Genomic DNA, 14,254 nt, shown 5'->3' with positions numbered 1-14,254 from the left:
GTTATATGTAACTTTTTCTCATCCCTGCACCAAACACTAGGCAATATGTTGTTATTTTTAAACTTTTTGCTGTTGAGATCTGAAATACTATTTTTAAAACTTGGATTTATTTTATTATAGTCAGGTGTTTATTACAGAATAGAGTGTTCCTGTTTATTAGTCACTGAAGTTCTTTTCTCAGCCATTTGTTCATATCATCTGACCCCATTGCGGCCATGGAGAGGAGAAACCACTTCCTGATGGGGGCAGAGGAGAAGAAATCTTGGCTTTTCCTTCATTGGTAAGAAAGGCCAGGAAGCTAAATACGGCTGAATAGTGAGTGAGTGAGGGCAAAAGAGCACTGGACTGGGAGTCAGGCTGGACTGGGTTTCTGTTCAGCTCTATCACTTATCAGTACTTCCTGGTCATTCTTTGCCCTAGATGGTGGCACTGTGGTGTTATGGGTTGATTTGTGTCCTTCCAAAATATATATTCAAGTACTAACCCCCAGTCCCTGTGAATGTGACCTTATTTGGAAATAGCATTAAGTTCACATGAGGTCATACTGGAGTCAGATGGGCCCTAATCCAAATGACTGGTTTTCATGTGAGAGGAGGAGAGACACAGAGACACCGACACAGAGGGAAGAGGACCATGTGAAGACAGACGCAAATATTGGAGTGATGCTGCCAGAAGCCAAGGAATGTTTAGAGCTATCTGAACCTGGAAGAGACAAGGAAATATTCTCCCCTAGAGCCTTCAGAGAGAACATGGCCCTGCTGACTCCCCGAATTCAGACTTTGAGCCCCCAGAACTGTGAGAGAATAAATTTTTGTTGTTTTAAGCCATCCAGTATGTGGTGTTTTGTTATGACGGCCCTGTGGAAGTAGTGCATCTGGTCTCCTCTTTGGGCCTTTGCAATAGAAGCAGCACAACTCTGGCATGTGACTCTGATAATCCTTCAGGGACTTCCTCTGCTCTTCTCAACACATAGCAGACTGTTTTCTTTCTGGTCCAACCTCACTAGAATGCCACCCTGTTAGAGTAAAGGTTTTTAATTGATGGTGGATGAGAACTAGATATGACCTGAGACCCTGATTCCAAAATAGGCTTCAACCCTAAGCTACTCTCCCATTTGACCCCCGGGTGTCTTGGACCAGCCAGTTCATTTTTACTTTTCCTCCATCCTCCCAAAATGTTATTCAAGCTTCCTGGAGCTTTACAGCAGTCATTTCTGTTCTATTTGCTGCTCCTCCATAGTTGAACCATTGGAAGGGTGGGTTTGATATCCAGTAACTCCACAGGGAGGAGCCCTGGTGGTGCAACAGTTAGGTACTTGGCTGATAACAGAAAGGTCAGTGGTTTGAACCCACCAGCAGCTCCTCAGGAGAACAGACCTGGTGATCTGCTCGCATAAAGATTACAGCTCAGTGGTCAGTAGCATCTGGAGTCTTTCAAGCAGCCATCTAAGATACATCTGTTGGTCCAATCATGTTCAGTACAAACAGGAATGAAGAAAACCAAAAGCAAATGGAAAATATGAGCCCAAAGAACTAGTGGACCACAACTACCACAGCCTCTACCAACTTGAATTGAGAAGAACTACATGGTACCCAGTTACCGTCACCAACTGCACTGCCAGGGATCATAATAGAGGATCCAGGACAGAGTAGGAGAAAAATGTAGAACAAAATTCAAATTCACAAAAAATAGACCAGACTTACTGGTCCGACAGTCACTGGAGGAACCCCTGAGACTATGACCCCTGGGCACCCTGCTAACTTAGAACTGAAGCCACTCCCAAAGATTAGACAGGCCTATAAAACAAACAATAACACGTGAGGAACGTGCTTCTTAGTTTAGTTAAGTATAGGAGACTAAATGGGGAACACCTGCCCATAAGCAAAGACGAAAAGGTGGGAAGTGACAGAAAAACTGGAGGAATGGACACAGGAAAGCTGGGGTGGAAAGGGAAAGGGGGAGAATGCTGACATATTGTGGGGATTGCAACCAATGTCACAAAACAATTTGTATAGAAAGTTTTTAGTGAAAAACTAATTTGCACTGTAAACTTTCACCTAAAACGCAGTAAAATTAAAAAAAAAAAAAAAAAAGCTAACTGCTCAGGAAACCCTTTGGGGCATTTCTACTCTGTCCAGTAGGCACACAACAACAACCCACATAGGCAGACAGCCAGGTGTAGATTTCCACCCACGTTTCACACTGTGCTGCTTCTCTGCAATAGTGATTGCTGTGATCATGTTGGCCTGATTTCATTTTGTTTTAGAAGGCTGAACCGTTGTGATGATTTTCCAGGCAGAGTTTTAATCTGTTTATTTTTGTTTTGTGTACAACATGTTGTGTTACATGATTTTTTACAACCACAAAAATAATACATGCTCATGGTAGAACATTTGAGAAATATGCAAAAGCATAAATACACAGATAAAAATGGCCCATTATCCTGCCCCTCAATTAATTTGTCTTTGTTTCTTGCAATTTTTTACTAATGATAATTTCAAACACACACGAAGAAAAGATATACAGGCAGTCCGCAGGTTACAAAGGAGATCTGCTCCTGTGTCTTTAAGTCGAATTTGTAGGTAAGTCATAACAAGTGCATAACCAAAAAAAAAAAAACCACACCCGCTGCTGTCGAGTCGATTCCGACTCCTAGCAACCCTATAGGGCAGGGTACAACTGCCCCACAGAGTTTCCAAGGAGCACCTGGCAGATCTGAACTGCCGACCTTTATGGTTGGCAGCCGTAGTACTTAACCACTATGCTACAAGGGTTTCCAACAAGTGCATACAGTTCTTATTTAGCCTTACTTTAGTGGCGCCCCAGTGGTGCAGTGGTTAAGAGCTACAGCTGCTAACCAAAAGGTCGGCAGTTTGAATCCACCAGCTGCTCCTTGGATAACCCTGTGGGGCAGTTCTACTCTGTCCTGTAGGGTTGCTGTGAGTCAGAATTGACTCAACGGCAATGGTGTGTTTTTTTTTTTTTTTTGGTTATTTCAAGAAGAAGCCTGAAGCCTTTTCAATGATTTGAAAGCTGCGTGTGCAGCAAGTGAAAGTGATTGATGAATTTGGAGATAAAATTCATATACCATAAAATTCACCGTTTTGAAGTGTCTCAGTTAGTTGTTTTTAGTACAAGGTTGTGCAACCTTCACCAATACCTAATTCCAGAATATTTTCATCACCCCAAAAAGAAACCCTGTACCCATTAAGTAGTTATTCTACATTCCTTCCCGCCCCCAGCAACCATTAATCTACTTTCGGTCTCTATGCATTTGCCTATTCTGGACATTTCATATAAAGGAAACCATCTCATATGTCCAGCTTCTTTCACTTAGTATAGTATTTTTGAGGTTCATCCATGTCGTAGTTCCTTTTTATTGCTTAGTAATATTCCATTGTATGGGTATACCACATTTGTTTATCCAGTCATCAGTTGATAAGATATTTGGGTTGCTTCCACTTTTTTCCCCTTTTTGGCTATTATGAATAATGTTGCTAAGAACATTTAACTGAGTTTTGTTTTCATTGTTCTACCCTCTTCTAGGACACCGTGATACTCGGGGGCCAAAGTGTTGGCAGGTAGGGTATTGGGGCTAGTGAAATATCTCTGTGGGGATTAACATTCCTTCAAGCTCAAGGCCAAGACCTTTCTGAGCCCCTCTTGAAGGAGTCCCATTTGGGATATGCCCAGTAGCCTCCCAGATACTAAGGAGCCACGTCTCCCTGGGACAAGTTTCCAAGTCCACAGATCAGAGCCAACAAGAGACTGAGATGTTGAGTGACCCTTTTTTGGTGGGAAAAGACAGCTTTAGCACAAAGAGATGGGTTGAAACCAACTTGTGCTCAATTATCCTATGAAAGGCTTTGTTTATTTGGCCTCTGCTGACCTAGGAAATAATTCTAACCAATTAGTGCTGGTTTCCTTTGCAGTCGGGCCTGGTTTCTTTACAGCTGGTGACAGAGGGGGCCACACCTCCACGACATGTGAATTAATCCTCAACTCCAGGGCTTTGTGCTGTTCTCCTGCAAGATTGTATTTCTTCATTAGCTATTCCCAGGGCCCGGGGAGTCCCAGAGGATGTCAGAGCACATTAATTTTTATCATAACATAGACTCTTTCAGGTCTGAATGGCAGCACACAGCTGTCAGGGTCTTTCTGAACTCTATTACAGCTCCATATATCTCTAGGCAAAACTGAAGAAAGAGTTGTCATTGGCAAGGGAAATGGACAAATGCATGAGACTTTTTATTGTGTGAGTGACTTGACCATGCACTGAAGCACATTCCCCAAATAATTTTTTTCCCTATTGTCCATGTAAGCTCACCTCCGTCACCCTGCATTAAACCTCCTCTCTGCTTTATAACCAAGAAGGTATGTTTTAAATAAGCTCTCTTTGCATAATGGTAATGGAATCATCATCTGGTACTTATAGCTATTCTCTAAATATATATTAAAAAATGAATGTTCCTATGAATTTTCAGTAGAGCTTGTGCATCCACGGAATTGCAGAAGTTCATAAATAATGGCTTGTAGTGCTTAATATTCATTTATGTCCACAAAATGTAGTTTTATTTTGAAAGAATGCTAATACCTTTCCGGAAAGGCTAGTTATTTGTTCGTTACCTTTATTTTCCCCACTTATCAACTGAGTAAAGTGCTTGGAGGGGTGCATTTTACTTGGGTAAGGAGGCCCACATGTTATTTTAATTGGAGCCTTGTGAACAAATTCCAGTGACTCCTTAGATACAAGGCCTTAGACTAGATCCTCCTTGGCGTGGAGGACAGACGGACCCTCTCACAAGGAGATCACAGTCAAACAGAGAAGGCAAACGTTTGGATTTCTGAGAGTAAACGTGTTCTTAGTAGGCACAATCAAATAATTTACTGCCAGCCCTAGCCCTTCACTCGAATTTCCTGCACAGTTCTGATTTCTCGGTAACGGATGCATTTTGTAAGGCTTTGTGGACTATTCATTTAATTACTTCCACTGCTGGGCAGCCTAATTGCATGAGCTCTGTGAGTCAGAGAGCAGAGTTTCCCAAGGTTGGTTTGAGTGTTACTGTTTGTACACAGGGTATATACTGGCAGATACTCTCATTTATCTTAAAAAAAAAATTTTTTTTTTAACATGTGTTAATTTTGTAAAAACCAAAATCAGAACAGCAACCTCACTTAGCAGTTGTTTTTGCAAAGGGTGAGGCTGAGAAATACCAAGGAGTTGGTTTCCCATGCATTCAAAAAAAAAAAAAGTACAGGTGGTCCTTAAATTTGGCAAAAATTAGGGAAGTGGTATATAAACAGCTATATTGTGGGTAATGCTGGCATAGAGAGAGACTGTATGGATTTAAAAAGAAATTCTATTAGTAGGCAATGTTTTAAAAACCAATGACCGTGAACTTCCTAGGTGTGAGCAGCAATGCACGGTGCCTTCACAAGGAGATCTTATTTAATTTTCAGCAATTTAGTAATTCAACAAACTTCTGTTGTATGTCAGACTCCTTTGGAAGTGCAAACGATTAACACAAATGGCTGCTAACCAAAAGGTTGGTGGTTCGAGTCTATGCAGACGCACCTCAGAAGAGGACCTGGTGACCCACTTCTAAAAAAATCAGCCATTGAAAACCCTGTGGAATGCAGGTCTACTCTGACACACGTGGGGTCCCTGTGAGTTGGAATAGACTGAACGGCAACTGGTTTTTCTCTTGTATGCCAGGCGTGGTTTTAGGTGTGGAAGTACAAGGGTGACTTCAGATACAATCTCTGCCCTTCAGGAGTTTCTAGTCTATTGTTTTAACTTCTTGTTATTCTCCATTGTTTATGAATAAACTGAGGGTCAGAGAGAAATGAGCAATTCTCTGTTCTCTAAATAATGCCATTTCTAACCCTCCCCATCCTCCTCTTTCTTCCCTTCTTCCATTTATATGAAATATTCCCATTCTTCGAGTTCCCTTGTGGAATTTACTAAACTCCATTTTGGCCTTCCAAGGCTTCTTTCATGTCACGATTGAATTTCTTTAGGATGTGACCTTGAGCCATGTGTCAGATGAACAAGTGGGAATTTGTCAAATTAGCAAGACTTTTGTTAATTTGCATTTTCTCAGTCTGGGTGTAGTGTTCAAGTGAAGTTAGTTGGTCATGCATATAGATGAAATTATTCTTACTTTACTCTCCCATCCTCCCATCCTTATTGAGCCTATTGTTGTTTTTCCATTTTATTAAATATCCTCAGGAAGTTGGAACACAGGGCAATAACGCCATAACTGCAGAGGGCAGGTGAGAGATGGAAACAATCGGAACTGCAGCCCTGAGGACGTCATGTCAATTGGATGGAGTGCCGTTGGTGGCCTCGTTACCAAATTGATGGATTTTTCCTAGAGAGCCCTCATAGAGAATGTGGGTGTCCTCCTGTTTTACATTTCCCCCTTTAGAATCAATGAGGGTGAGATTTTGCTGCTGGGATTGTATATGATGGGATGGGAATACGTAATCGAGATAATGGACATGAGGCAAAAAATTTAAGGAAGTAATAAAAATAAGAGTGTTTCCATTTTCTGTTAAGTGTATTTGTACTAATGTTCTGGAATTCACTGTAAGAAGTTGTAAATGGTGCATGAAATGAAAAATTCCTGGTGGTCTCCAGGGGATACAGACAGTGTTGTATTCTACTCCTGGTGATTTCTTTGGATCATTTTCTCTATTCTAACTTAAATAAAAACATCTTTTTAATTAAGTGTGGCTAGGTTATCTTGACAGTGAAATGCACTCTGGGTTAATTATTATTTTAATACTTGATGGTATCCCTCAACTTCTTGAAATTTTGGGTCTTTTATAGAATTTAGAAGCACAGCCAATGGTTACCACTCACCCAAGTTGATATCAGTTTTTTGTGTTGACATTTTCCTTGTTTTATTTGCTCAATTTTCCTTGCATGTTATTCAGGGGGCTATCATCCAGACTAATGAGTGATGGCAGGGAAAATAATATATGGGTATTTTATAAATCCACAAGACAATTATATGTGTATTTTATATCTCTGAATTACTGCTGTGTCCCCAAAGTATGGCCCAACATCTAGGAAATGGGCAGCTCAGAGATAATAGTGACCTGCTTTAGGTACCATGTCTTCCAAGGCCAAAGCTAGGCATTTTACATGTTCTTCTAATTCTCACAACTACCAAACAAGGTGGGAATTATTACTCCCTTTTACAGGTGATACAGCTGTGGCCAGAGAGACTTATTAACTTTCTGAGGTCCACACAGCTGAGGAGAGCCAGACCCAGGTTGCAAACTTTTACTTGTCTGACCTGCTGAAATTTCATAAAACAAAATAATTCTCTTATGAAAATAACATGATCCAAAAAAATTCTTTAACTTTCATTCATTCTTTAATTAAAATCACCAACATTTATCAAGAGTGTCTACTTAAAAGGAAATCCCTCATGTGTGTTAATTCTTTCTAGAAGATGCACTTAGTTTGGCTGACATTTTACTGCATCTTTCCCAGGCTTGAATCATTTGAACATTATATCATAATTTTTTTTCCCCCGCAAGTCAGTGCATTCCCTGTACTATCATTTAGTATTCAATGCTATCAGGTTTGACCTTATCCTCAGCAACAGTGTCTATGAAATAAACTGTGAAATGGAGAGGCCAATTTTATATTTTTTCCTGATACATTACAGTACAGTAGTTTTTTTTTTTTTACAAACTTGCCTACAAACTGACGAAAATTGTGTAGGGTTTTACCAGGGGCACCCAGGCTGTTTGGCGCACGTAATGGATGACTAGGATATACAGAGCTTAAACTGGGCTTGAGGTTGCCGCAGAGAAGAATTTCTATGGTTAGTTTTCCGCTGCAACTCAGGAGTTAGTACTAGTTATTTAAACAGGGATCCATTTTGGAATTCTACAATATTTTTTTCCCTTCTTTTTCCAGGAAAAAAAAGGCAGCAGAACATTCAGCGAGACCGAGACAGTTGCTTATGGGTCTTTGGGTCCTTAGGCCCTTTCCATTGAATTTCAGAATATTTTCAAATAGTATAAATTCTTGCAACTCATCGAGAGATGCCCTAGATGGTGTGACATTCTGTTTCAAAGAGAAATTGGAAAGTATTTCTCTTTGCATAATATTCCACTTAGCTTATTCTTTCCCCATGTGTGAAATGAAATCCTCAAAAGTCATAATTGTCTTAACATTCTGAGGGGTGTTTATTTAACCTGCAAAAGGCTGCCTTATTTTTGGGAGCATGTTACAATTTCATTTACAGACCTTCACTGTGACTTCGCCTGTGGTGGTTGCCACTGTTGCTCTTTGACTCTTTGGAAGTGTGGCTCTCTCTCTGGTTTGAAATTATGTATCTGATTCTTAGGTTCCTTGAGTCATAATGGGCTGGTCTTGTCTCCAAAGAATAAATTATTCTTTATTGATCAACTAGAACCAAATCAACCTTTTCCCTCCTTCTCATGCCATTTTAAGGAATATATTTTAAAACATGGTTACATAATGGCCTATAGACCAAATGTAGCTGGGAAAAGAGCATTGATTCAGATATACTCATTCAGTTACGTACAAAGGGCTTCTTTCTTTTTACATATCAGACCCTAGACAAAGACTTCTTTGCTGATGGACATTGATTATTGTTTTCTGGTAGCGATAACATTTGCACATGCAGATTGTAGCACGGGGTAGAAAGTGTTAAGTAATGTCAGAACGGACACACTCCAGACAGAATCAAAGGGCAGGACTCCTGTGAGATGCTACACCTCGGAAGTTGATGTTCAGTTTACAATAAACACTGGTTGCACTGGAACTGAGTTGCTGCCAGTTACTGATGAGCAGGCAGACCAGACAAAGTAGTCAGCAGGGTGTAAACACTCCCTTGAGAATGGCAAAGGAAGCTTGTTGAGGACACTGATGGAATCTTGGCCACCCTAGTCAGGTCAGTATCACTGGTAATGTGGTGTGTAGGTGGGGACTTGAAGGCCAAGGAATCTTCCTTCTTTGACCAGGAAACGGCTGGGTTGGTCTCCTGTCCCATGAGGTTGTCTGTTGGTAGTAAGTTGAAGAACTTGTATCTTTTGGTTATGTCTTTTTCTGTCAACCACACCACTGTCAGTCTTGCAGAAGGTTTAGGAAAAGCATGTAGAGGCTTCAGAAGAGGGAAGCTTGCTTACTTCCAGGTGAGGAACAAGGGACGGCTTCTTAGAGGAAGGCAGTATCTTCTGAGTACCTCTTGGGAGAAGGGAGGTTGTGGCATATAGAACGGCTGCTGGGGCAGTGTGTGAAATACCGTTAGCTCCCTCTAAGAGGACCACAGAAGGAAGCAGGAAAGCGATGGGTCTCAGCAGGGAGCAGAGAGTAGTGTGACAACGTGTCACTGATTTGTCTACTGCCCAGGAATCTCCACTGTTAGCACCACGATGGATAAGAGCAAGTTTGGAGACAGGCTGAAGTTTTTGTAAACTACGCTTGGGAATGACATCCATAATTTTTGCTGTATAGTGTTCTGTTTGGAAACCCTGGTGGCGTAGTGGTTAAGAGCTACAGCTGCTAACCAAAGGGTCGGCAGTTCAAATTCACCAGGCGCTCCTTGGAAACTCTGTGGGGCAGTTGTACTCTGTCTTATAGGGTCGCTATGAGTCATAATCAACTCAAGGGCAGTGGGTTTGGTTTTGGTTTTTATACCATTTGTAGGGCCAGCCTTCACTCCCGGGGAGGGAATTAAGAAGGGCGAGAATATTGGTAGGACATCTTTTCTACCTCAGGAAGAAAAACTCAGCCCCTAAAGTGCGACTGATAGCATCAACTTTGGACTTGGAATGATACTATTTTGTTTCCATTCTGTCTTTACATTTTGAACTTTCCTTTTGATATTCTGTAAATATTAATCATCTTAGAGTCTTTTGAATTACAGTGTCTTTTAGTCAAAACTGAGCAAAATGTGCCATTTGAATAATAAAGACTTCATTAAGGAGAGGGGAAAGGAATTCTTTTTCTTTTGTACAAGCCAATTAAGTGTCTTTACAGTTAAAAAAAAGAAGTCAAGCACTTTATAGTTTCCTATTCCATAAGCCTGTTTTTAATTAATAGAGGTGACAGGTTTTAGGTAGAGGGTACGTATTTTGCCTCTGGTGTTGTGCAATTAACATTAACGAAGGGCATTAAAATTTCGTGAGAGAGGAGAGTTTCCTAGATCCTCTCTGTTGGTTCATGCCTCTAGGCTGAGGTCTTTGGTAACAAGTTGCTTTGTTTGATGTGCTTTGTATTTCCCTGAGAAAATGTGCAGGCAAGGATAAAGGTAACAAGGAAAGGTGGTGTTGTTATTGAGAGGCATGGTATCGAAATTCCAAATCCCCAGTTGTATTAGTTTCTGAGGGCTGTCATAACAAGTTTTCACAAACTTGGCTGCTAAAACACAACAAATTTATTCTCTCTCAGTTCAGGAGGCCAGCAGTCCAAAATCAAGGTGTTGGCAGGTTTGGTCCTTCTGGAAACTGAGGGAGAAATTGTTCCATGTGTCTCTCCCAGCTTCTGGTGGCTGCCAGCAATCCTTGGCATTCCTTGACTTGTACACACATCACTCCAATCTCTGCCTCCTTCATCTCCTTGCCTTCTTTTTGTGTCTTCTTTTCTTTTAAGGACACTTGCCATTGAATTTAGGGGCCACGCTAATCCTGGATGATCTCCTCTCGAGATCCTTAATTTAGTTACATCTATAAAGGCCCTTATTCCTAATAAAGTCACATTCACAAGCTCTGGTTTGGGGGGCCACCATTCATTCCACTGCAAAAACAGTGGCATAGCATCTTAGCTATCTCATGCTGCTGTAACAGAAATACTGTAAGTGGGTGGGTTTAACAAACACAAATTTATTTTCTCATAGTTTAGGAGGCCAGAAGTCCAAATTCGGGGCACCAGCACTAGAAGAAGTCTTTCTCTCTCTGTAGGCTCTGTGGAAGGTCCTTGTCTGTTTTCAGCTTTCGTTCCTTGGAGATCTCATATGGTGTGGCATCTGTCTTCCCCCCAGTTTGTGCTTGCTTGCTTGATCTCCTCTTTTATATCTCAAAAGAGACAGTTAATATACACCCTATACTAATACTGCTATATTAACATCACGAAGAAACCCCATTCCCAAATGAGATTATAACCACAGGCGTGGGGTCAGGATTTACAACACGTATTTTCGGAGGACACAGTTCAATCTGTAACACATACCAGTGTTATGGATTCAATTTGTAACACGTACCATTCTCTACAAACTGTGTTCCCCATTTTGTCTGCACATGGGGCAGACCACTCCCCAGCCACATTCGAAGGGGGTGGGACGTGGCTGTGGAAGTGGTTTGCCTCATATGTAGGCAAAGTGGAGAGCATTGTTTATAGAGAATTAAAAACAATAACAAAACTAACTAATAGTTGGTTTGCTTTTTATTATCACTGTGTGTCAGCAATTGTAAAAATTGTTAATGATTTAAAATACTCCTCCCTGGTGGGGTGGACTGTTCTCTGTGTGCTACCCTCCTCCATACTCCACTGCTTAGTAATGGGATTACTGAGTCAGACAATGGGGAACTTTTTAATTTTCTTGCTATATATATTTTCAATTCAATACCTGGGGTGTTGGAATATATATTCCCACTAGCTTTATATAGGAAAATAAAAATGTAATAATAATATTGTAAATCTGCTGATCTGATAGGTAGAAAATATCTGATTGTAATTTTTGCTACTAGTAGGATTGAACATGATATTATGCCAGTTATTTACAATCTAATTTTATAAAGTTTTAAATCACGTTTGTCATTATTTCTATTAGACTTTTAGAATGTGCTTTTTATTCATTTGTAAGAACTCTTTATATAGTAAAAACATGGGTTCTTCATATCATTGCATATACTTGCTGTTTCTACTTTTTTTTAGTTAATAGACTTAATTTTTATGGGGCCTTCTCTTCATGCTTCTTTTTATTACATACCAATTTTTTGCTTTTTTTATTTATTTTTTTTCAATTCCAGACTCTTAGGCTGGAGGAATTAAGGATGGGAACAAAATCAGATTGCTGCAAATGGAGTAACAGGTCTATGAGAAGCTTCTCTGGAAAAAAAAAAAAATTCTCATTTTTTAAAATAAAAGTACTATTGACGTACCATGTAGGAAATATTACTTAAAGCCATCGCCAAGGAATCTGAGAACCATCCGTTTTAAGTCCTCACTTCACAGATAGGAATCAGAAGCTCAAAGAGCTTGGGTGATTTGCCTAAACTAGAATAAAAATGGAGATCTTTGAACTCTTAATCCAGAGTTCCTGTACACGCCCCCCCCATATGTTAGCTAAATTCTAGAAATGCATTCTTTCCTGTAAAGCATTTATTTGATCACATTTTTTTTCTTATTACAAAATACCACATGTTGATTACAGAAAAAAATGAAAATCACATAAACTAAAGAAAAAAAAAGACAATTTAAGACACTTTGAATTTCACTCACCGCTAGAGACAACTACTCTTTACTTTTATTATATATACTTCATTACCATTTTCTGTTTATGTATGTATAACCATATGCAGTATTTAGTGTTTTATAACATGAATGTTTTACGGGGTCGATAGATTTGTTTGCTTATTACTGTTTTAATGGTTGCATAGTATTTTATTATATGAAAATATTCTAATTTATTTAGTGATTCCTCTGTTGTATGTTTAGTCTTCTTCTAATTTGTTGCTTTTATGTTACAATTGCAAGCAATGTGGATAGCCTTGGATACATTTTTTTATGCAATTCCTATTAGTAAATTGGGATAATTTCCCACAAAAATGGTTTATTTATGCAGATTTAGAATTTTAATTCATATGAAAGACAACTTTTATTTTTTGAAATTTATTATGAAACATCTAAACATCTACAAAGTAAGAGGGACTATTATAAGAGACCTACACTTACCTGTCCCTGAGTTCATTTCTAAAATGTAGATTTCACCTGACCTCTAAAAGGAATATAGTCAAACAGTATATGCCCATCTCTTTAGACAGAAGCATTTCCCCCTTAATATTTTTACTTAACAGCTACTATGTGCAACGTTCTGTGCCACCTTTTAACAGCAATTTTCTTCTTTATTACTCACATCTACTTTAAGGGTTATTATGATTTTGCAGATGAATAAGCTGAAAATTGAATGAATTAAGAAGGACAGAGCTAATTAGGTAGTAGAACCTGGGTTCTAACACAGGTAAAAAACTCCATCTGGTTCCCTGAGACTATCCTGGTTTTAGAATCCCTGGGTGGTACAAACCGCCTACTCAGCTGCTAACTAGAAGGTTGGAGGTTTGAGTCCACCCAGAAGTGCCTCAGAAGAAAGGCCTGGCAATCTACTTCCTAAAAACCAGCCGTTGAAAACTCTGTGGAACACAGTTTTACTCTGCCATGCCATGAGTCAAAGTCGACTTGATGGCAGTTGGTTTTGGTTTGTCCTGGTTTTAGCCTTGAAAGCCCCACATCCCAGGAAACCTCTCATCCCCAGAAAAGCAACTCAGTTCTGTCCCACCAAAGCGGGATGCCTCTCCCATTATAGTGGCTTAAGAATCGACATTCTAGGGGCTCCGTTTCTGACTGATTGGAACCTTGAAGATGGTGAAGAATTGCTTAGTCCCAGGTTGCGTGGGTTATCCATGGTTTTAGAGTGCTCATGCCCACACAACGTTGAATATGTTATTTTTCAGACCTCTTCATGTGCTTGTGTGCAACGCAGCGGCTTTTGCTTTGCCCTGGAGCCTCACAAGAGACGGCCTGGAGACCACCTTCCAGGTGAACCACCTGGGACACTTCTACCTTGTCCAGCTCCTTCAGGACGTCCTGTGTCACTCGGCTCCTGCCCGTGTCATCGTTGTCTCCTCGGAGTCCCATCGGTGGGTCAGAATTCAGTGTTTTGTTCCGTTTTCCTCTTACTCGCACCAGCTAATATTCCCCCATGGCTCTTTTTCTGAAAATAATTGTATTAGTCCTGCTATGAAAAGTGTGGGTGTATTTGAAATTGTTTACCTAATTTCTCTAGGGTGTGTGTGTGTGTATATGTGTGCGTGAGGAGGATTGTGTTTGGGTAGATTATCTCTAACAATGTAGACTTCTTTTTTTTTTTACAACATATTTCAGGCCCCTCATTGATTTTGCTTAGAGATGGAATAATAATTGATTAAATCTGAATGGCATGACCTTTATTGATTTGTCATTCACCAACTTCAACATCTTCCCAAGAAG

At 40.0% G+C, this 14,254-nt stretch overlaps 1 protein-coding gene across 8 annotated transcripts in view; it reads left to right on the top strand.

Annotated features, from left to right (window-relative positions):
- Positions 1–14,254, top strand: part of WWOX (WW domain containing oxidoreductase) — a 1,096,383-nt gene that overhangs the window by 316,311 nt on the left and 765,818 nt on the right. For all 8 annotated transcript variants that reach the window (XR_010318844.1, XM_023558142.2, XM_023558141.2 and 5 more), the window contains one exon: positions 13,720–13,905. Coding sequence is in view for 7 of the 8 variants with exons in the window: in XM_023558142.2 (XP_023413910.2) it covers positions 13,720–13,905 (186 nt within the window). In the remaining variant the exon portion in view is untranslated. The remainder of the gene's footprint in view (positions 1–13,719; positions 13,906–14,254) is intronic.

The sequence above is a fragment of the Loxodonta africana genome, chromosome 21 (genome assembly GCF_030014295.1).
Source record: "Loxodonta africana isolate mLoxAfr1 chromosome 21, mLoxAfr1.hap2, whole genome shotgun sequence".
NCBI lineage: Eukaryota > Metazoa > Chordata > Mammalia > Proboscidea > Elephantidae > Loxodonta > Loxodonta africana.
The sequence above is the reverse complement of the archived record's forward strand: the minus strand, read 5'-3'. Positions and strand labels throughout refer to the sequence as shown.